We start from the raw sequence: 21192 nt of genomic DNA, 5'->3' as shown, positions 1-21192 counted from the left end.
CTCCTGCCCCTGCCACGCTCCCACCTGGGCTCAGCAGCACTCTGGATGAAGGCAGCACTGGGCACAACTGAGCATGCTTGCTCTACTAACTCACAAGCCATTGTTGAAAATGGGAGATAAAACAAAACAAATCAAAAACCAACCGAACAAAAAACCAAACAACCAAACAAAAGTGCTTGCTAAGCTACAGCCCTGTTGCCAGTACCACCTAATATCTGTAGTTTTGTTAAGACATGCAGACAGACAGTTCCTTTAATTCCACAGATACAGATATTGTGTCCATATGCACAACTTTACAGATACCTAAAACAAACAGATATGCAGCAAAGCAAGCAGGCCTGTCCCCTGCATGTTATCAAAAAGCCAAGTATAAATACAATAGCCGATTTCCACTTGCATGATTAGCATTGTGCCACATTCTTCCCTTAGCACAGAAGATACTACTTGCAACTCAGGAAACAAAACACATCATTAAAAAAGAATGCAAGTTACATTAATCAAATTGTTTGAAATTTTAATTGAAATTTGTGTTTGTTTTGCAACAGTTTCTCAAGAAGTACGATGAAACACATTAATAATTTTGAATGAGACTGAAAAGCACAAGCTTGAGGAAATAATTCTGCCTTTGGAGACGACTGAATAGAAAACTTGGTTTTAACTAAGATCTACAGGATTACTAAGTGCATTAGGGAACTTCCTTGCAATAATTCCTCCATTCAGTTAAGGCTTTAAAAAGTTTTTCAGAAGTATGGAACAAAGCAAAAACTGGGAATCAGAAGTCCTTAGTATGGCTGAACACAGAGCCAGACCAATATTTCCTACACAAACTTAACTTCATAGTAATGAGCTACTAAACTTATTAAAATGGGATTGATTCTTATCACCGGGATCTGGCACTGTAATCGCCAGTCACTAAATTGTTTCTTGTTTACTGGATGAAGCAAATAATGCAACATTTCATGGTTGGTATTATTTTATTGTCTAATATTGATTAAAATGTTTACACTCCTACTTTTCAATCCACAGCTTAGCACTCATACCTATGGCTTTTACTTTTATTTTTAGCACAACATCTTTGTGTCAAGTGTCAGAATTCCATTTCAAAAAAATCCCCATAACCAGGAACCTGATACCATATAGACAAGTCTTCTCTATACTTTTTTAAACAAATTCATTTTCAAAAATGAAGATTTATAAAAGAAGAATCTGCTGGTAGCTTTCTTCCAGCTCATGTTTACCACAGATTCTATCGAGCTTTTCCATTTTAAGATGTTCATTTTAGAGCGTCTTATTGCCACTAAGTGGAATCTGTTTCCTCCCTCAGCACCCCCCCCCCAATTCTAAATTAAATGCAAAAAAATCAGTAGCTGACAATTTTAAGCAAAAATATAAAGCACTATAACATTACCTACATTGCCTTTTTACTGAACTAGGTTCTTGAACACTTTAGAAGCTTTGTGGAAATTTAACCAGTCACTGTTGAAAAGGCACAGGATTTTTGTGCTCTCAGACCTCCAGCAAAAACAGCTTTCCCCCAGACTGAATGTTCAGAAGTTCCAGCTTGATGTAAAGCTTCTCACATTAAAGAAATGCAGGGACTGCTGTTGGATACAGTACTGCGTTTGGATGGCAGTCTGCCCAGAAAATTCACAGGTATCTGAGTGGTCATTTATACTAGAACCCACCAGATTTTACTAACTCTTCTGCCACAGACACCCTGCAAATCTGTAAAAAGAGTTTGCTTCTACTGAAGAGGAAAAGAGGTGAAGTTACTCTTACATATACCCAGGGATGGTATAACAGCAAGACAAGCTATTCATTATTAAAATCATCACAAAGCTGTCCATTTCTGCGGTAGTTCCTGTTCCGTGGTATTAGATGAATGACAGTTATTCTTCACATATGACAGAAGTGTAGTTGTATATGAAGAAAGCTAACTTTGGTCCACTTGTCCAGCTTGCCAAGGACAGCTTATTGGAAAGATGACCACTGACAGTTCAAAAAACAATGTAAAAGTTAACAAAAATAATTTGGTATTTCACTCTTAAACCTGCACGCAGTTAATTGACCTAGTCATCCACCTTTTCAGTCTTCATGTCCACTAATTGTTGAGCTTTTAAGTCTTCAGCTTGTTCATGATCCCCCTTATCTGCATCATCTACGTGACTAGGTTCTTTTTCTTCTGCTTCTCCTTGATCAACACTTTCGTATTCTACTTGTTCAAGGTCTGTTCCATCTATAAGTTCTGCTTGTACTTCTTCCATCTGTATTTGATTTACATGCTCAACATGCAACTGCTCCACATGAACTTCAGCACCATGGTCAGTCTGAATGTGCTCAACCTCCAAGTAACTAATTTGCACCTGTTCTTGTAGTTCATCCAACTGTGCGCCTTTCACTTGATTGTCCTGTATGAGATCCTGGTGCATCTGTTCCACAGTCACCTGTGCAGGATCCACTTGGACCTGAATTACTGGTAGGACATGGACTTGTTCCACTTGTTCTATTATAGTCATTGATGTCACCGGTTCAGCTTCCACTGGAAGAACCTCTTCTGTCATTAGTTCTGAAATATTGTGCATCTCTTTGAGATGCCTTCTCAGCTCACCGCCTTGCATGAACCACAAATCACACAGGGTACAGTGGTTGGGTTTTTCACCAGTGTGTATCACCAAGTGATCTTTAAATTGATCCCAGCTGTTAAACACGCTGTTACAAACCTGAAACAAAAGACAGAGCATGTTAAACAGTGCCAACAGAAATATGACAAAGCATGCTGCCTATTCCAGTCCATGGCTTCAAACAGCATAGCTTCTTGCTACGTAGATTTAAAACACACACACACATATACGTTAGAGGTAAAAGCTGAGAAGTCAGTTCCAGATGAACAGAGCACCTATTATTACTTGAGAAAGCGTGACAGTTTGAGTTGTGCATATACAGGATAGCTACTGAATTTATGAGCCAGTACAACATTTGAAAGATTTCTTATTTCAAACTTACGTGAAATTCACATACAGAAGCAGGCACCAGTAGTTCTGTGTCTGTTGCTAGAATTTGGGGTGGAAAGCTATTTGTGTAATAGTACAGCACGATGAAAGTGTAATACAAACTGTTCTGTTACTGAAGTTCTATATGCAGCTCTACTAGCCTACTTTTCCTCATCACCTTTATTTTCTTCACAGAATTATGAGGTTTAACTGGCTAGACTAAACTCTGCCATTGTGCCTTTTCAAAATAAATAAATAAATAAATATCAGTGTATGAAAATGTCTTAGAGCTCCATCTCTGTTAGACTTGTCCAGCTAAAAGTACTGCGAAGACTGCAGACACAATATATTCACAGAACACTAGAACACACTTTATTCCCTTCAGCTGGTACTGAGGTGTGTAGCCCGAGAACAATACGCAAGGACACTGTAGAAATTGCCTGTAGAAATGTGCCTGTGGGGGAAAGTAGGACAGAGTCACACTTGGACTACAGAAACAGGGTCTGGAGTCTTTGGCCATGCAAGTGTTCACACTGGCATAAAGAAACAAAGAACATGTTTCAACACTCCTTCACTGCTGGCAAGTATTTTAGAAAGAAAACATTCCATCTCTTATTTTTTGGCGACAGCACAGAAGGATAATGGATTATCTGACACGGATTAACTCAAGGAACAGGTCTGTAAAATGGACCTGAAAAAACAGCTGTTGAAGTCTATTAAAAACAGGTTTGTGTTGTTACTACCAGGCTTTCTTCTCCCCAGGCTCATGCTTTAGTAAGAGAGAAAGTTGGACAGCACACATTCAAAATACTAACCTTATAAATAAGCGCTTAAACTTACTTTGTGATATATAAAGATAATAACTATTAGTAATGTCCAGGTACATAATTACTGATAGCCTAATTTAGTCCTCTAGACATACACTCAAAAGTAACAAAAATAGTCATCAAGCAAGTGCAATTTTTTTTTTCCTTTCTTCAGGGAGCCAAGATTTTATGCACTGAACACTATTCAAACTTAATTCTAAACAGGGAAGAATTCAAGAAAAACTTCTCCAGGAATTACTGTAATTGCTGTGGGCTGAACCCACATTCAGCTACTAATCCATATTCACAACATCTGTGAGAGGACATGGTATCAATTAATAAACAGAAAGCTACAACACAGTGAAATTGGTCAAAATTGGTTAAACCAAAGGGTCACAACAAAACAGTATGTTCAGCCTGAGGCTACTAGGTACGACTGCATTACCCAGTAACTCTCATGATCAAAGCTGTCTTATCTTTAATTTATAGGTACACTCACAAGAGTTAATTTCAGACTAGGATAAAAGCTGAATAATACAATGGCAACAGTCAAACTTCCAATTCAATGATGTGACACACAGAATTCATCCATTCATCTCCTGCAGCATTCGCTGCTTTCTATGAATGAGATCTATCTCTTTCGGAAGAAATAAAGCCCACGTCCAGAAGTTTTCTTTACTATACAACCCAAATAAACTTAAAACCAGAGTAAATTAAATAGGGTGAGAGTCTTAAGGGTAGTGGGTGTGGTAGGGTGAAGAAATGTGTTCTTAATTGAGACTGGAGCAGCAAAACAGCAAAAAATCTGCTACAGCCAACCTCAGTTTTCATGTTTCTAGCCTTTAAAAGCTGACTTTTAAGAGTCATGTAAAATTCTGAAAACCTTTTTGAATCCCAGTTATATATATTATCTATTTACAGCATTTATATTTGCTTAAAAGACATTACAGATTGTCATCATAATATGGAATGACTTTACAGACAAAGTCAACATACTGGGTACCAAACAGCAGAATAATAAAATAGGAAAAAAAATAGTACTTTGTATTTTGGACTTTAGTGAAGCATGTTCACAAGCAGGATAGGCCTATGTCAGTGCATCAAGAACCTTGAAAAGGAAGCAGAAAGATTAACAAAGTATTATGAAAATCCATACCAGTAATTCCACATTTTAAATGGAACTACTGAAATATAAAAATTTAACTGAGTGCTGTGGCTGAATGCGATCCTCATATTTGTTTAAGTGGTTCTTGGAGGCGTGAGCCCACTCTTGCTGCCTTTCCTGCTTAGTACTCCCACACTCCCTCAGCATGGGAAGGAGGCACCTGGCCTCCAACTCTCCGACTTCCATTACCCACCTGACATTCATACAGCTTCTTTCTTCCCTTTTTAGCTCCAGCTCCAGACTGACAGGCCGCCAAGTGACATTTGAGCGTGCTGTTCCTAGCAAAACGTTCGTGGCAGTTTGGACATTCGAAGGGTTTTTCACCTATTAAGACAGACAGGGATTTATAACAGCATAAAATCAAACAGTTTTCTGTCAGCTCTCCCTTCTTCCCCTCTTGCTGATAGACATGCTGTAAAGGCTTGGCCAACTGGATTATTCTACAGAAAAAGAGAAAGACACTCTGTGTACACTTCATTTATATAAATAAAAGGGCAAAGTCTTAATGTGGAATCATAATTCTCATTTAGAAAGAGACAATCTGACATAACTGCTGGTGCTAATTAAAGTCTGTTTAGGTTTTTATGGAAGTTAGATCACTAGCCTGTCAAAATATCTTAATGAAATAGCAGCTATTCCTGTCTTTTCACCTGATAATATTCAAAGACTCAACATTAGAAATTATACTAAGTCACACAATAAAGAAAGTATTTAAAAAAATACGTTTTATTTTCAAGAACAGTAACAGCTTATGCTGAAGAGCTAAAACTAAGCTCCAGAAACAAGGTGGCACAGATTAACTATGAAGTAACAGTGTATCGGCATTTAACAAAAAGCAGAAACCAAATCAAACCAAAAATGAAAAAGAGTGAAGCAAAGAGGGACATGGCATAGATGGGCACAAGCAAGACAAAAATTCCGTTCTGTTCGGTCACTTCATTTCAAACCTGGTACCAAAAAGAGGAGCGTTTTCCACTGGGAAGCCAGCTAAGGACAGCAAGCAGGGGAGGATGAAAACAGGCTCTGTTTTCTCCTTTTATCCAGAGTAGTATATTGCTATTACTGACATCAAGCAGAACAAAGAAAAAGTGGTGTCTGTTTACTAATTTCATTATGCATAAACACAATGAAATTCAAGGAAATGAAAATACAAAAAAAAAACCTCAGAACAGCATGTTTCTTCTGACTGCCTGATAATTAATCTGTGAAGGTACTGGCAACAACCTAACTATTGAAACAAACTGCTTAATAAACACCAAAAGAGGCTGAGACATTTCAGTGAATAATGTAAGAGTTTTTTCTATCTGGATTAAGATTTAAAGCCTACATTTTCATGAAGACAGTAGTTACTGACTGGGATGGAAAGTCAATAAACCCACGTTTTCAGAAATAAAGATATTCAGAAGCGCCTAACTCGGTTTTCAACAGAAATCCACAAGTAGCCTATAATTCTTGCTTCCACACTCAAAGTCTACAGAAAAAAAAATTAAATGTGTGAATATTCCCCTTAATGATTACCAAAGGCTATGTTTTTGGAGACTGTTGTATGGCAAAGAAGATAAAGGAGCACAGAACTCACAGCACAAAACTTCACCAGCCCTGCCATATGGCCACATTTAAATAGTTACTTGGTGTCAGCCACCCCCCAGTCAAGGACAGATTTATTCTTCGCTTACTCAAATTCTTCAGTAATCTTCCACACATAGTGACAAAAGCATCTGACAGTGACAATTCAATGACAGTGGTGGCAATACCCAAGAGCCAAAAGAAGTGTGACTCTGTGCACTGCACAAATCAGCACAGTGACCCAGGCTGCACAGCTCGGGGGCGATGGAAAGAAAGCACAAGCACCATCCTGCCAGCCCAGCTACCCCCAGAGACACACTGGCAGTGCTGCAGGAGCAGAGCTCCTCTATGAGAGACGACAGCCTGCTGCCATCCAGCTGTGAGCTTAGCCCCATCTAACTGTGATTTTATGGATTTTATGAAGAGTTTTTTTTTTTTTTTCCTCCTCTGGATCTGATGATCGTCTTTTTTCAGTGTATGAGAAAGAATGAAATTTCCCTTGCCAATCTTAAGTAACTCAGGACAGGAACTGTCGGGAAGGAGACGGCCCAAAATAAATGTTTTTAACCCAAGGCCCCAAATAAACATTTTTAACCCAAAGGAATTTCTAACAACTAACACTGTGATTTCTATTTGCCTAATATATAAGAAATCCCATCCCTGTATATAAGAAATACACACACATAATACATATATATCTGTGAGAAATTCATCCCTGAACATAAAGCTACCACATCATTATTAAAATATGTTTAGAGAGAAACAGTAGTTCCCCCCCACCCACAAGTGCACCAAAAACAGATATTTATCAAATGAACTCCACAATTATATATTCGAGGTATGCAAACGGAGTCCATTTGTTAACTTCTATGGAAGATGTTATTTGCAGTTTAAAGTGAGCTTCCTGTAAAGCATATTTTAAATTTACCACAGAATGGCAAAGACCATGATTAATTTTTTCTTAAGAAGTCTGTATAATCTGTATACAAATTATGTTAATTACAGGATTTCCAGACATGTCAGACATCATGGCTGCTTGGAGCACAAAACTCTTTAATTTCCATCTTCACTCATGTGAGCACATGCAGCCTCCATAAAAAGCCTATCTTTGAGAAATATTTAGCAGTCAAAATTCCCAGGGAAATTGTGGGAAATCAAAGCTGTTCAGCATCTCTTTCTGGTAGGGGATATAAACTTTGCAAAAACAAAACAAAACAAAAAAACAAGGTTAGACAAGAATATCGAGAGCAGTAGCTTCCTTTTAAGATTGACTTCGGTATGAGGAAATGGCTCTACATGTGCAAGACTAGAGTTACATGTATTAAATTCAGTGGGCATACATTAATTACAGTCTTGCAGAATTTGTCCTGTGAGTTACTTCCAACTGGCAATTGAAATCTCATTATCATGCAAGAAAAAAAAAAAAAAAAAAGAATCGTTACATCACAGCAAAAAATCTCCCTTTTTATAAATTCTAGAGATGACTTTGTTAATATTTTCAGAGATACATGACATGAATTTCTTTTGCACTTGCTACTTTAATGTTATTGCTGGTGTTGTAGCAGCAGGACGAGATAGTTTGTAGTACATTTTCTCCATGGGCTCGTTATTTTATTTTAGTATTCATCTAATGTTTAGAATTAAGAATTTAGAAAGTCTTTGGCTCAGTGGGAGTTTTTCCACTGACCTTAGGAAAGCACAGTTATATGGTAGTATCAGGTTTGATTTTAAGCTTCAGACTTTCAAAATGGGAAACCAAAAGTAATTAAATTCCACGAGTACTGCTTGTATCAATACGTATTGATACGGTCCTCTGGGTCTCCTGTGATATGCTGTTACTTTGTGTCCCAAATTCTGTCACAACAGCAATTCCCACATGAAGATAGCAGAGTAAACAAAATAATCTACCAAAAACCTCTCTGAAAATACTTTCCTGATGTACTTTATAGCTGTCTTAGCTATGCCAAAGCAAACACTCCCTACTTTATAGGGAATAAGGATTTGATAAAGACTTTTTACAAATGCAACTCTGAAGGGGCTATTTGGAGTAGGCTGGGTACAGTGTCATTCATGCATCAATACACACCTGCCCCTGGTACAGAGGGGTTCCAATTAAAAGGCTTTAACAAGATAAAAAGATAGGGGCTGCTCCTCTGCATTAAATCTTACTGATGCCTCATGACTGACATATTAAACAAAACCACCTGGATATCAGACCGTATTTTATATGGTCCTTACATATAAATACTTTGTAGGTATGATAATTAATATAATTATTTATATATACGTTATATATAAAGTCATCTACAAAATGCTCAGTATCTGTACAGATAGTACAGACTTCTCACACTATAAAGGAAGACCGAAGGAGGCACAAGCAATTTTGTGCTCAAAAGATGCTATCCAGATGTCAAAAAGGCAGATTTTACAGTAATGGAAGGCTACTATAGCCAGTAGAAATGTTTTGCTATGTTACTTAACATGCAAACAAAACTGAATCACAGATGTCAAGACCAAGGATGAAACTGTCATAAGAGGCTATTTCACACTGACAAGCTCACAGTTCAGATCTTATTACAACAGAAAATTTTAACCAGGAGAATTGTGAAAATAAAAGTAGCTACGCAGTTTGGTACATTTGAAGTAAGCATGCCTTATGAAATAATTCTTAGAACAATGTTTAATACACTCAAGAGAAGCTTCATTACGGTTTTCCAGTTCTGGGAGCATATTTTTAACCACTTAAAAAAAAACAAACAACTCAATACTTCACAGTTTATACCAATAGGAAAAAACATCAGTATAGAATCATCTATGCAATTCTATGATTCTTTGATTTTAGTTGTAACTAGAAGCTAAGTATTTCTAGCACTTGTGTGTTCTCTTCAGCGTAAGCTCTACTTCCCACAAACAAGCAAAACCCCAAAATGGCCAAAGCCACAAGTACGTGACTACAGCAGCACTCTTACCTGTGTGCTTCCGGAGGTGCTCTTTAAAATGTCCAAAGTGGTCAAATTGTTTATCACAGTACTGGCATATATGTATTTTTTTGCCAGGTCTTTGCTTCTTGCTGGCACCACCTTCATCGAGGTGGTAACAGGTGACATGCTGTTTCAAAGCACTCTCTCGTAGGTACCTTTTATTGCATATGTCACACTTGTAACTCTCAGTAGAGTGTGTTTTCATGTGTTCCTTAAAATGGTAAAACAATTTAAACGAACGGTTACATTTCTCACAGTGGAATAAATTGTTCACGTGTGACAGCTGAAGTTCCACAATTTCAATACCTTCTACCTGTTTGCATGAGGGATCAGTTGCACTGTCATCTTCTTCTTTGATCTGGCATTTTTGCTCTCCCTGACGATACTTGCTGGTGATATCTGCCAAAAGAGCCAAAGCAGATTCATCTGTTGTACCCGTTGTCTGTATGTACTTTATGGATTGCTCTGCAGAAGCTACTTCTTCAAGCGTCTCGACGCTATCATCTTCCATTTCAATTGTCCCTTCAGTAATCTCAACCTCAATTTCAACTGGATCTGATTCTGCAGATGGCAGTGTTTCTGTGATAACGTTCGAAGTTTCAGCTATCTTCCACTTTTTTGGTTTATTTTTAGCTTGGGTTTGATTTGATTCTAAGGGTGATGAATTTTCTTTGTTCCTGTAAAGCATTTGCATAAACAAGGTTAAGATCCACAAACACGTAACAAATCCTGCCTGATACTGAGCTTCTGCATTAAACATGTTCTAGCTGTTTTTAAGAAACTCGATGCACATGACCTGCGTGCATTTTAGAAGATAATTTGTCCTTACTCATTAGTCCTGTAAAACAGCAAGTTTGGAGCTATGGAGACTTTCACATTGGGCAACTAAAATGTTTTAAGTAGCTCTGCTTTGAGCAATACACAATGCATCGATAAAACGACCAGTTAGCCTAATGGCACAGGTTTATCTGAGCAACTTTGGAAATTCTGCACTTGAGAACTTTCACAAAGGGAGAGTTCTTCTGCCTGCCTACTCAGAAATAATATTCAAGTCCTTCCTATGCTATTCACTGCTTAAGCTCTGGTGACTGACTTAGGTTCCTAGAAACCACTGTAGGTGTGACCTTACGCAATGATTATCATAACAGCTAGTACTTCAGAAAAGCACACAGGCTAAAAAAAAAACACAAAAAACAACAACAATTACAACAAATACTCACTTGGATGTGGAAAGAGTACTCTAATTTAATTTTCTGGTCTTACACAACCCCCCCCTTCCCAGCTCAGTTCCTCTTACCCCTGCACCATACACACACAACCTCCTTCCTCTGAGATGTCAGGGATAGCATCCCATTGTGATCTATGGAGTAATAATTCGTGTCAAGAAGACGGTTGATATTAATAAAGAAGGGGGAGATGTGGGAGTGTGGCCACGGGGGTTGGCAAGCCCCATGGTTGGTGATAACATCAGAGTCAACAATGAGGCCATCAGGAATGTAAAAAAGTTTAGAGGGCACAAAGAAGGGTGATTCAGGAGCCATGCCGTCTGGGGTTGCTTGTTCTGCAGCCCTTAAGGCATGGAAGTTGCTGGGGGTTTGCTGTTGCTGTTATATGCAAAGTTGTTTGACCAATGGAAAGTTGTTGGAAAAGGACTGCTGTGGTGAGAAGGGTGTAAGAGAGGAGCCTGTCCTTGAGATGAAAAGACAACACGATGTAATGAAGTTATGTCATCAATAAAGGAGTAGAGAAAAGGAATGAAAAGGAACAGGCTAGCAGAACAGGGACCAGGACAGGAACAGGCACATTGATTGCCTCATGAAGATAGGTTTGGCCAGACTCAGCAAACCGCTCAGAGAAGCTCGTACAGAAAGTTGCTGGAAATGGGCGCACCGGAGCTGGGATGAAGCTCGAGCTGAGAGAAGTGGACCCATGCACACAGCTGCCCTCTGGTAAGCAGCTGCACATTATGGGGAATCATGCGTCCCTAGGAACAAAGACTGTCCTGGTAACCTTACAGCTTATTCCCTTTATTAACAATCAGACAGTTTATGATCCTGAAACATGGGACCAAACTGAGGTCCAGGTGTGGGACTCTGCTACTAAAGGTTGGATTGCTCAGCACCTGGGAGCAGTCTCTGGGGCCTTACAGAGCCCTGTGGGTTGCCAGGCAGTGAGGGAGCTGTGGGCTCAGCCACCGATCCTGCTGCTGCACCAGCAGCCCCTCTGCTGCTACAGCCATCGAAGACCTTTGCTGCTCCGCCCCCTGGTGACCTGGACGTGCCTTTTGACCCAGGCCCATTGGCCTTGAAAAGGAGACGGAAATGTTTTCCTTCGATCCGGGAAGAACAGGATACGTAAGGCCTGAAGGCCGAGTTGCTTAACAACTTAAAGCAAGACATATTGTTCCCACGACTAGCCCTGGAATTCTGTGGTGCTTGTAATCAAGAAAAGGAACGCAAAATGGGGACTGTTATAAGTCATGGAAGATATGGGAGCACTTCAACCAGCATTACCAACTCCAACTATGCTCCCCCAGACGTGGACATTAATAGTGATAGACTTAAAGGATTGTTTGTTCTGATTGTACATATGTAGAGGCATACACATGTATAGGTGTACTGAGGTTTAGTATGCAAAAGCAATGTTTTGTGTATTTAGAAAGTTTGATGCTTGTGTATGTGTGTTGGTAGAGCACAGACTCCCTGCACACCCAGCGCCGTTTACCTGCCTTTTATAAATATTACTAAATTCAGATTGAGTTGAGACTTCATATATAACTTGGATTTTTTAGTAATAGGTGAGGTGAGGTTTCCTTCAGTATCTGCATGTCATATGTCAGAAATATGCACCTAATGACTATGCAGGACAGAGCTTAGCAAATTACACCTTACAATATTCAGATACAGGAAGACAAAACATCTAAACTTATAGCTTCATTTACTCTAGATTTCTGAAATGTAAAAGTTGGTAAGTTACTTTGCACGTTACTGCAAAGAGCTCCAGGATCACGTAGCAAAAGAATAATATGCTCAGCAGACTATCATCCTTGAGCAGCTGGCGTGAAAGTCTGAACTTTAATACACACTTACAGCACTTTAAACACAAATGCACTTTAATGAATAACAGCTGGTTGTTTTCTTTCTAGTCTAGGTTATGTGATGTTCATCTCTTTGATATTAATAAATATCGATCGGGCAAGGGGCTTGCTCAATTACCATTTATTTCTACTTTGGCTGAAGTTTCTGAAGCTTAACCTGAAAGCTTAAGTTAGAGCTCAAACTGTGACACTGTATTATAATTCCTCCCACTCCTACCGTTGAGGAGAAGAGACTGATAGTGGTACTTAAGCTTGTTTGTTTTTGTCAAGAAAACAAAAAAGAAGGCAATGAAAACAAACAAAAAATCAATAATAAAAACAGCCTTTCAATATATTAACAATGGAAATAACTAAGAATAGACTAGCTTGCATATGTTAAACTTTTTTTTCTTTGTATCATAAGAATTAGAGTTTACTGGCGTTGGATAACCAAAAAACTGCACAACATAATGCAACACTGGGAAATGCTTGCATGCTGGACAGTTTACTTTGATGGGCTGATCCAAATCCTGGTTCAACAGTTCCACTGGTGTACACTGACTGAAACAGATACCATTTAGAACAAACTTCTTCAATTTCAAGTTTCTTTTCAATTTTGTCAGGCAGACACAAAGGTCTGCTTTTTTTTCCTGAACAGAAGAAAAGTTATCCTGATGGTATTATGCTAACCTCAAAAATGTCAAATCAAAAGTGTTGGTGGGGTTGAAGAGCAGGACCAGAAATGCAACCTCTTATCTCTTCTTTTAAAAAATTGTGGTTTTTTGCTCTGCTGCCAATCCCCAGACTAAGCGCTGGGTAAGTTCTTTTGAAAAAATCAATGTTGATATTGGAAACCAAGTTTCTAGTGTACCATGGAGTTTTTTGTGTCCCCCCCCCTCGGCTTTTTTTTTTTTTTTTAAAAAAAAAAAAAAAAAAAAAAAAGAAAATGCTAACTGGCTTCTAGGGGAACTCTGGGCTGATGCATTCCCCTTGGCCAACACTGTTTATGGGAAGATAAAGAGGAACCTTATCCCTGATGCAAGGACCTTTCAGTCAGTTTAGAAGAGAAAGCCATGATAACCATGAGACCCCTCCCCCTGCTTCATGCTGAAACAGCTGAGCATCCGGAAGGAATGATAACATGACAGCACTTTGTGAGAGGGAATGACAGGGAAGAAAACAGCAGGGTGGGAACATCACCTGCTTTTCTCAGGTTGTAGTTTTGCAATGAAGCACAGTTATCAGACTGGGTAAGATGTGCCACAGCAACATTCAATTAAGTATTTATCCAGCATAAAACTGATTACACCAACCATATTTACTCAAGAATTTTGATAGGTTAGTTTTGCATCAGGGAGCTTTAAGATCACTACCCATTCTCTCAGAAACAGCAGGAAGCTGAGTGAAATCAAAATACTAACACAAACTTATAGCATGATCTAATTACCTAAATCACTGCATACATGCCTCTCAATCAGATGGGGTCAAATAGCCCAAAGACCTGGTACTAGTTCCACGATGACACAGCCATACAATGCTATTGAGCTCCAGCCCAAAGAACGAGACATTCCTTTTGCAGCCTTTGTTACTCTGACCCCTATCGTGTAATTGAAAAGTAAATGGCCCCAAACAAGTTTTCGAAGTTCCAGGATAAGAGCAGCACTGCAGAATACCAGCAGACAGCTCTAGTAAAATGATTCTTAAGACTACATTTCAGTGTTGGGAAGAAAAAGAGGCTTATGTGTTTACCTGACTTCAAGTGCTTTGATTGCTTCTAGCATCTGTAGATACTCAGCTGCTTTCCAAACATCATTTGCTTCTTCTTCACCTTGCACCATTAGTTTTGCTGTATAGGTGAATTCTATTAGGTGACGAAATGCCATGTTACTTACACCTGTTTGGAAGCAAGAAAAGCAAGTTAACAATGCCTCAGTGCCTCAATCTGATGAATCTTGCACACTTGGCCTGCTCACCATTTTGCTCATGATACTTTAGCTGCCAGTTTCATGAAGACAACACCCTTGAAAAGCTCATGTCGGAACAACAAGTCTGCTATAGAAACATGGAAACAACTATGGAATCATGCCATAACAAAGGTAAAAGTAAAGGAAAGATAAGAGGGGCAAAAAGCTGTTTGTGTGGAATAGTAAAAAGTACATAAAGTACAATATTTAAAGTACAATTTATATATTTATTTAGCATTTAAAGTACAATAAAAAGTACATATTTAAAGCATATTTAGAGCATCTCTCTTTCTCAAAAGACCTCTGACCAGCAGATGATTGTTCCAGGAAATTGCTCCTGGCCTACAGGCAAGTATTACTCTGTGTCTATCTGTTCTTGCATCCCAGCTAAGGTAGGAGTGTGATGGTTGGACCAGGTGATCTTGGAGGTCTTTTCCAACCTTAATGATTCTACGATTCAGCCTGCACCAAGGACACCACATCCATTTCCAGTTCCAGCACACAGCTCTGAAAGTTTTTATCTGCATGAACCAGATTACCTTCAATCTCCACCAAGGGCTCCTGAGTGAAATCTTGGAAGAATTTGTAGAAGAACTGGCTACAGGCAGCAAGAACAGCCTTATGAGCTTTGAAATGGTGACCTGTGAAAACAGATAAGAAATTTTAGTTTAGGATGACACCTTCCTTACTTATTGCAGAATGAGAGCAGATGCACAAGAGAGAACAGCGGTAAAACCTAGTCTACAAGTCTACTCTAGCAGAATACAGTCACTTAACGTGTCTCCATGTAACATGAGATGCTGCTGCAGCTAGCCTTCCACATCTCATGCGACCCTTGCTGAAGGCAAACCAAAGTCAGAGAACTTGCTCACTTCAGCTTGTTTCTCTTTTCAGATACTTAATTTATGGCAAGTCCTTGTGCAAACTTTTTTCGTGAATGTCTTAGGTGCAGCTCTCAGATTTCATCCAAATTCTCTGTGCTTTTTGGCATTCCTACGTACGGATCTATTTTGTCACCATTTCAGCTAGCTTAAACACCCCTGCAGAACAGAAGCAGTTCTGATCTGATCGTTCTCTTTTCCAGACTCTGTAGTCCCCATCACTGTGTTGTCTTCTCCTTGGTGCAGGCATATACACATTTATAAGGCCCCATGAGATCAGGATAAGAGAAGCAATGTAGATTAGAACTATGCAGCTGCACCAAAAAGCTTTGAGCCCAACAAAAACACTTGGTAATACAAATAGATATGGTAATACTAGAGCAGGAGCAAACATTCAGGCTAAGCTTTGTGCAAGAAGTGCCAGTGAAATAACAGTGATTCCATAATAGTAATCTCTTCTCCATTCCTTTTTTCTAATCCAGGCTCTACACAATCCCTTTTCTTCGAGCGAGTTCTGGCTATCTTTTTAAGGGTCAAGCAGCACTCCTTTAGTTGAGTCCATTCTACTGGACACTGCCTATCTTCTCCAAAGTGCTCATCCATTCTAAGACATGTTTCAGGTTAGAAGCAATCTTGACCAGACACCATCTTTTATAAGCACTTATATCTCCAGCTTCCTTTTAGACTAATATTTACAACTCTAAAACACAGGAACAGAAAAGCGAATTATTCTTCCCTATTTTAAGAATACATTAAAAATAATATGCAGATACTAGAGAAGCAAGGTGGCAATCTTATTTCAAGCTTTTTTTTAAAACCATATTTGTACAAGTTCTCTGCAGTCAGATTTAGTCAAAACAGTCTGATTTAGTCAAAAAAGCATCTTTAAAATGTTTTGGAAATATTTTGGGTGACATTAAATATAGTACAGCAGTTGCAGAGTAGGATAATATCTGAAAATATTTAGCCACTTGTTTGGAAAAACAGAAGCATGATTACTAATCACTGCTGGAGATGCTGTTCACCCCAAGACTTTAAAAGAAAGTCTGCGTGCAACTCACAGACCAGTACTGAACCGAGAATTTGTAAACAGGCCCCTTTGACAGCTGAGCCAAGACCAACCCAAGAGCTTCCCAGCACAGCTTTCATAATTTTTTGTATACTAGCTGGTCCACAGGCCTATACATACCATCCACAATCAGAGTGATGTCTGTGAACTGGTCCTGCTCACGTTGTTCGTTCAGTCTGTCCAAAATAACTTTATAGTGCTCTGGGAATTCCTGGATACATTCCATCGTTTCTTCGGCTTCCATGGCAGAAGGACTAGTCTGCAAGAGACGTGTAGCAGAATAATAACACTGCACCGCTCAGTAAATGCTATGCACAGTCAGGTTAGTACGCAAATGTGAACTAATTGGCACATTTCAGGGACTACAAAGCCACCAGAAACACCAAACTGGTAACATGTTTGCCTGATTTTAGCTAAAAGGTAGAAAACAATAGGGTTAATGAAGTAGAGTATGGCCTTATTTATATTTAACAAAGTACAACTGAACTGTGTATCTCTTTATTCTATATATTTAACAAGGACCCACCTCCCTCAAAGCAAATAATGCAGGGATATAACATCTGTACGGCTAACTATTTAACAGCATCTCCTCGGCATAACACCAGAATCTTTACACAGCCACTTCCTGCAGCTCTACCGATCCACTTGGTGGAAGAACCGTTCTCAAAAAATCCTTATTTAAGTAAGTCACAGTTGGTATCTACTGAACACAAGATGTTTACTTCCTTTAAGAAAGGATGCAGTAAGGCAGCGCTTTACAGCTTCTGCGTACACAGAGCTGCCTTGTATTTAAAGTGTTGCCACACCCAAGAACAAGAAGCTTCTTATTCACCCAGCCTACTTACACTTCTCCCCCTGCATGGTGAAATATCCGCTGCCAGCCTTTCCAATGAGACACGTGGGCTTGTAATACAATGGCCCTTCCTCCCTTACTGATACAATAAATGTAGCCGTGAGTGGGAGTTGAGGAGGTTATCAGACCTGAAGAGGTTAAGCAAAACACTGTGCCTGTGGAGACGAGGCAGCAGATGCTAGTCTGCTTCTTATGCAAAAGAACCGCTGGAGAGAGTCCAAGCGCTTCAATGAAAGCATATCACAAATTATCTCTAGGCAAAACGACTTCAGGTCTGTGCAGCAGCCCTCCTCTTCAACTCCCACGTTCACATGGCTCTCATGCTGAGAATGCCTCAGAAAAAAGTAAAGACATTTCAAAGCAACGTTAGCACAGAAAGTTCAATTTCACAGTCTAACTCACTTTGAAATACACGTGGTATCTGAGAGAAGACAGTGATTAGACTTGAATGAGCTTCAAAGGAATTTGGGAAATACCTTTCACTGTATTGTTATGCTTAGCAGGGTCAGAAGGAAGAAAGTTAGAAGAGCAGTTAGTATCTCTGAATACAGAGGTAGAAATTTTTGGTGTGACAAGGAAGCAGGTATCTTTAGAGTGCTGGAAGAAACTAAACAGGAGGTGCTCCCTGACTTCCAGTGCAGATTTGGTTGATTGGAATTGTAAAGTCCTGAGTGCAAACCTGTCCTTGTGTGCACCAGCTACCTCTGATCGGATGCCGCCAGGCATGCGAACGCCACCGTGTGGCTCCCTAGGGTCGGCTTTCCTTCCAACAGTGCATTCTGGTAATACGGGGTTCAACAGGAGAGAGGAAAATAATTACCCAGTTATGATGAAAGCAGGCGTTATTTTATTATGACTAACATATCAAGCAAATAAATTTGTCACATTTGTATTTTAAGCAAAGGACACTCTTCCTTGCATCTCAGAAACCATACCAAAAAGATGATAGAAAGTGAAAGGGAAAGAGGGACAAAAGTGAATGCTTCTGGAGGTCTAGTTCTGCTTGCTAGCAGTGCTTTTTAAAGGGGACACTGAAACTCGTATCAGACTCTTGAAGGGAACAGAGAAGGTCAGCCTGCTGGGAAAGCGAAGTGGAAGGGAAGGATGCTGCTGCCTCCATCTCACTTCATCTGTAATGAGCCTGAGACGGATGACAAGCAGCTCCCACCTTTCCTGTCATCTGGTATTCAATGGGAATTGAATACCACATGGGAAGCTGACAGCCATTACGTCACTGTTGAATTCTTCTTGCTTGTTTTTGAGAAATCATTCAGTGATGGATGACTTGCAGTTAAAGACTTAATTCCTTAAAAGTTAAGGCAAACCAACTTTTGACCCTCAAATATCATGGCATCATACCCTCCTACCAAACCTAAGAGTTTGTTTTAAAAAATTGAGTGTTTCTCAGAACACTAAAACAAACAAACATTAAAAACATACGACTTACATAAATTTATTGTCCTGAACTACCACAGAGCTCCGCAATATATTGCAAAAAAAAGCCCAGTGTAACTCTGTGTGTTCAAAGCCCTGTATACGTTCACTGAGGTGACGAATACCATGGAGCAAGAGGTGGGAGGTACAGGAGGTACAGCTCCCTGAAAGGAAGGTGTGGGGAGCAGGGGGTCGGCCTCTTCTCACAGATAACTAGTGATAGGACCAGAGGGAATAGCCTCAAGCTGCACCAGGGCAGGTTCAGGTTGGAAATAGGAGACATTGCTGCTCAGGAGCAGTCAGGCACTGGGACGGGCTGCCCAGGGAGGTGGTGGAGTCCCCGTCCCTGGGGGTGCTCAGGAGAGGCTGGACATGGTGCCTGGGGACGCGGCTCAGTGGGTGCTGTTGGTGGCAGGGGGTGGTTGCAGCAGGTGTCCTGTGAGGGCTTCCCAACCCTAAGGCCCCTACCCCCAGGCAAAGCAAGTCGGAGGAGGCAGGCAGCAGCGGCCCCACATGATGGTTATGCACCAGCTCACAGGTGGTGGAAACCCGGCTGCTTCTGCTTCCTACACAATTTTTACGACAGTTTTTTTTCCTTTTTTTTCCTTTTTTTGTTGTTGTTGTAGGGCTCGGTACCGCGCTAACCCCGTTCCCCGCTCACGCCTCACACCCCCGTGCCAGGCGCAGCCCTCACACACCCGCCCCGCTTTTATCACTGCACTCCCGCTCCCCCCGTCCCCTTTTTCCCCCTTTTTTCCCCCATTTTGCCCCATTTTCCCCACAGGCCGCGGCCCGCCCGCCACACCCGCAGCCCGGCCCGGGCGGCTCCCTCAGGCGCGGCCCCGCCCCCGCCCCCCTCACCCCCCTCAGGCACCGCCGCCATCGCGGCCCCTTCCCCGTCCCGACCGCCTCCCTCCCATTGGCGGGCGCCGCCGCCACTCAACGCAACCCCAGCCAATAGCAGCGCGGCGGCACGGCCCGCCCCCCGCCGAGGAGAGCCAATCAGCGCGCGCCGAGTCCCAGGAGCGGGAGAAGCCGGAAGGCCTACCCAGCGCCCGCCGCCCGCCGCGCCCGGCGGCCCCGCCACAGCCCCGGGCGGCCGCCCGCGGGCACGGGCACGGCGCGGGGCGGCCCCGGGAGGGGGAGCGGGGCCGGCGCGGGGCCGGGCGGCGCGGTGTGGGCGCCGCCGCCTGGTTACCCGTCGTTACGTCATCAAAGCGCGCATTAAATCGATCCCCTTTTAACGGCCGGCCGGCCGGGTCGCGGCCCGGCGGCGGCGGGGGCCCCGCGGGGTGGGGAGGCGGCGCGGGCCGGTACTCACCGCTTGCAGCGCTCAGCCCCGCCGCGCCCGCGCCGCCGCCGCCGCTTCCTGCTGCCCGGCACGCTGCTAAGCGGGGCGGGCGCCGGCCAATCGCGACTCGCATTCCCGGCCTGCACCGCGCGGCGGAAGTGACGTTGCCGTCACCTTTCACACAGCGGGGCGCGCGGCTGGGCGGCGGGAGGGGGAGGGGGGGAAGGGAGGCTGGGCGGCGCGGTGCATGCTGGGAGATGTAGTCCCGGGGGAGGGGGGAGCCGCCATCACGCGCTGCCTGCAGGGCCGGCTCCCAGCCCAGCCCCTGCCGGCACCGCCGCTGCCCCGCGTCCACGAGCACCGCGCCCAGCCCCTCCTGAGCACCCCCAGGGACGGGGACCCCGCCACCTCCCTGGGCAGCCCATTTTGATGCCTGGCTGCTCCTTCTGAGAATAAACATCTCCTCATTTCCAACCTGAACCTCCCCGGTGCAGCTTGAGCCCCTTCCCTCCAGTCCCGTCACTCGTTATCTGTGAGCAGAGGCTGGCCCCCAGCTCCCCGCGCCTTCCCCTCAGGCCACTGCAGAGAGCAATGAGGTCTGCCCTGAGCCTCCTCTTCCCCAGACTGAACACCCCCAGCTCCCTCAGCTGCTCCTCATGAAGGGAAAGCGCAATTAAATGGGGTGAAGGGCAGCCACCCATCCCCCACAAGTGCCATCAGCCCCGCAATGAGCCCCCCACGCTGCCACCCCCGCTCTCCCCTGCCATAGAGCACCCTGGGGTGCCAGAGCACTGCCAACACGCTCCCTGCTACGCAGCACTTCATGTCACGGTGTGCGTGACCCTGTGCTGCCCACCATAGCATCCCACAAGCCAGGAACGGGGCCGTCTCACCTCCGTCCCCACTGGCATGAGTCTCACTGAGCCCACCACCATGCTGAGGGCAGGAGCAGCACACAGGTCTTCCTGTGTCATTTAAACTGAGCAGTGACATGGATGAAGGCAGCATGGAAAGCAGGTCCAAGCCATGCTTTCGCTGGTGCCAGCTCCAACACTGTAACACCACTGAGCACAAGGGAAGTGGCTGAGCAGCATCCCACACAGCCAGCAGAGCTGC

The 21192-nt window shown here is 42.4% G+C and overlaps 1 protein-coding gene across 4 annotated transcripts; it reads right to left on the bottom strand.

Moving 5' to 3' along the window:
* Positions 1–382: 382 nt before the first annotated feature.
* On the bottom strand, positions 383–20201 carry ZNF131 (zinc finger protein 131). Of its 4 annotated transcripts, XM_082782858.1 has the most exons (8): positions 20107–20201; positions 16619–16757; positions 15088–15189; positions 14334–14478; positions 9822–10185; positions 9497–9719; positions 5155–5285; positions 383–2720 (listed from the first exon to the last, which is right to left on the bottom strand). In XM_082782858.1, the coding sequence occupies exons 2-8, from the start codon at positions 16740–16742 to the stop codon at positions 2070–2072; spliced, it is 1740 nt and encodes a 579-aa protein (XP_082638984.1). In that variant the 5' UTR covers positions 16743–16757; positions 20107–20201; the 3' UTR covers positions 383–2069. The 4 variants fall into 4 exon arrangements, with proteins under 4 accessions (XP_082638984.1, XP_082638981.1, XP_082638983.1 ...); XM_082782855.1 differs by having other exon boundaries at positions 9497–10185; XM_082782857.1 differs by lacking the exon at positions 20107–20201 and adding an exon at positions 19834–20054 and having other exon boundaries at positions 9497–10185.
* Between the last annotated feature and the right edge of the window lie 991 nt (positions 20202–21192).

The sequence above is a fragment of the Aythya marila genome (genome assembly GCF_965140915.1).
Source record: "Aythya marila genome assembly, chromosome: Z".
Taxonomy (NCBI): domain Eukaryota; kingdom Metazoa; phylum Chordata; class Aves; order Anseriformes; family Anatidae; genus Aythya; species Aythya marila.
The sequence above is the reverse complement of the archived record's forward strand: the minus strand, read 5'-3'. Positions and strand labels throughout refer to the sequence as shown.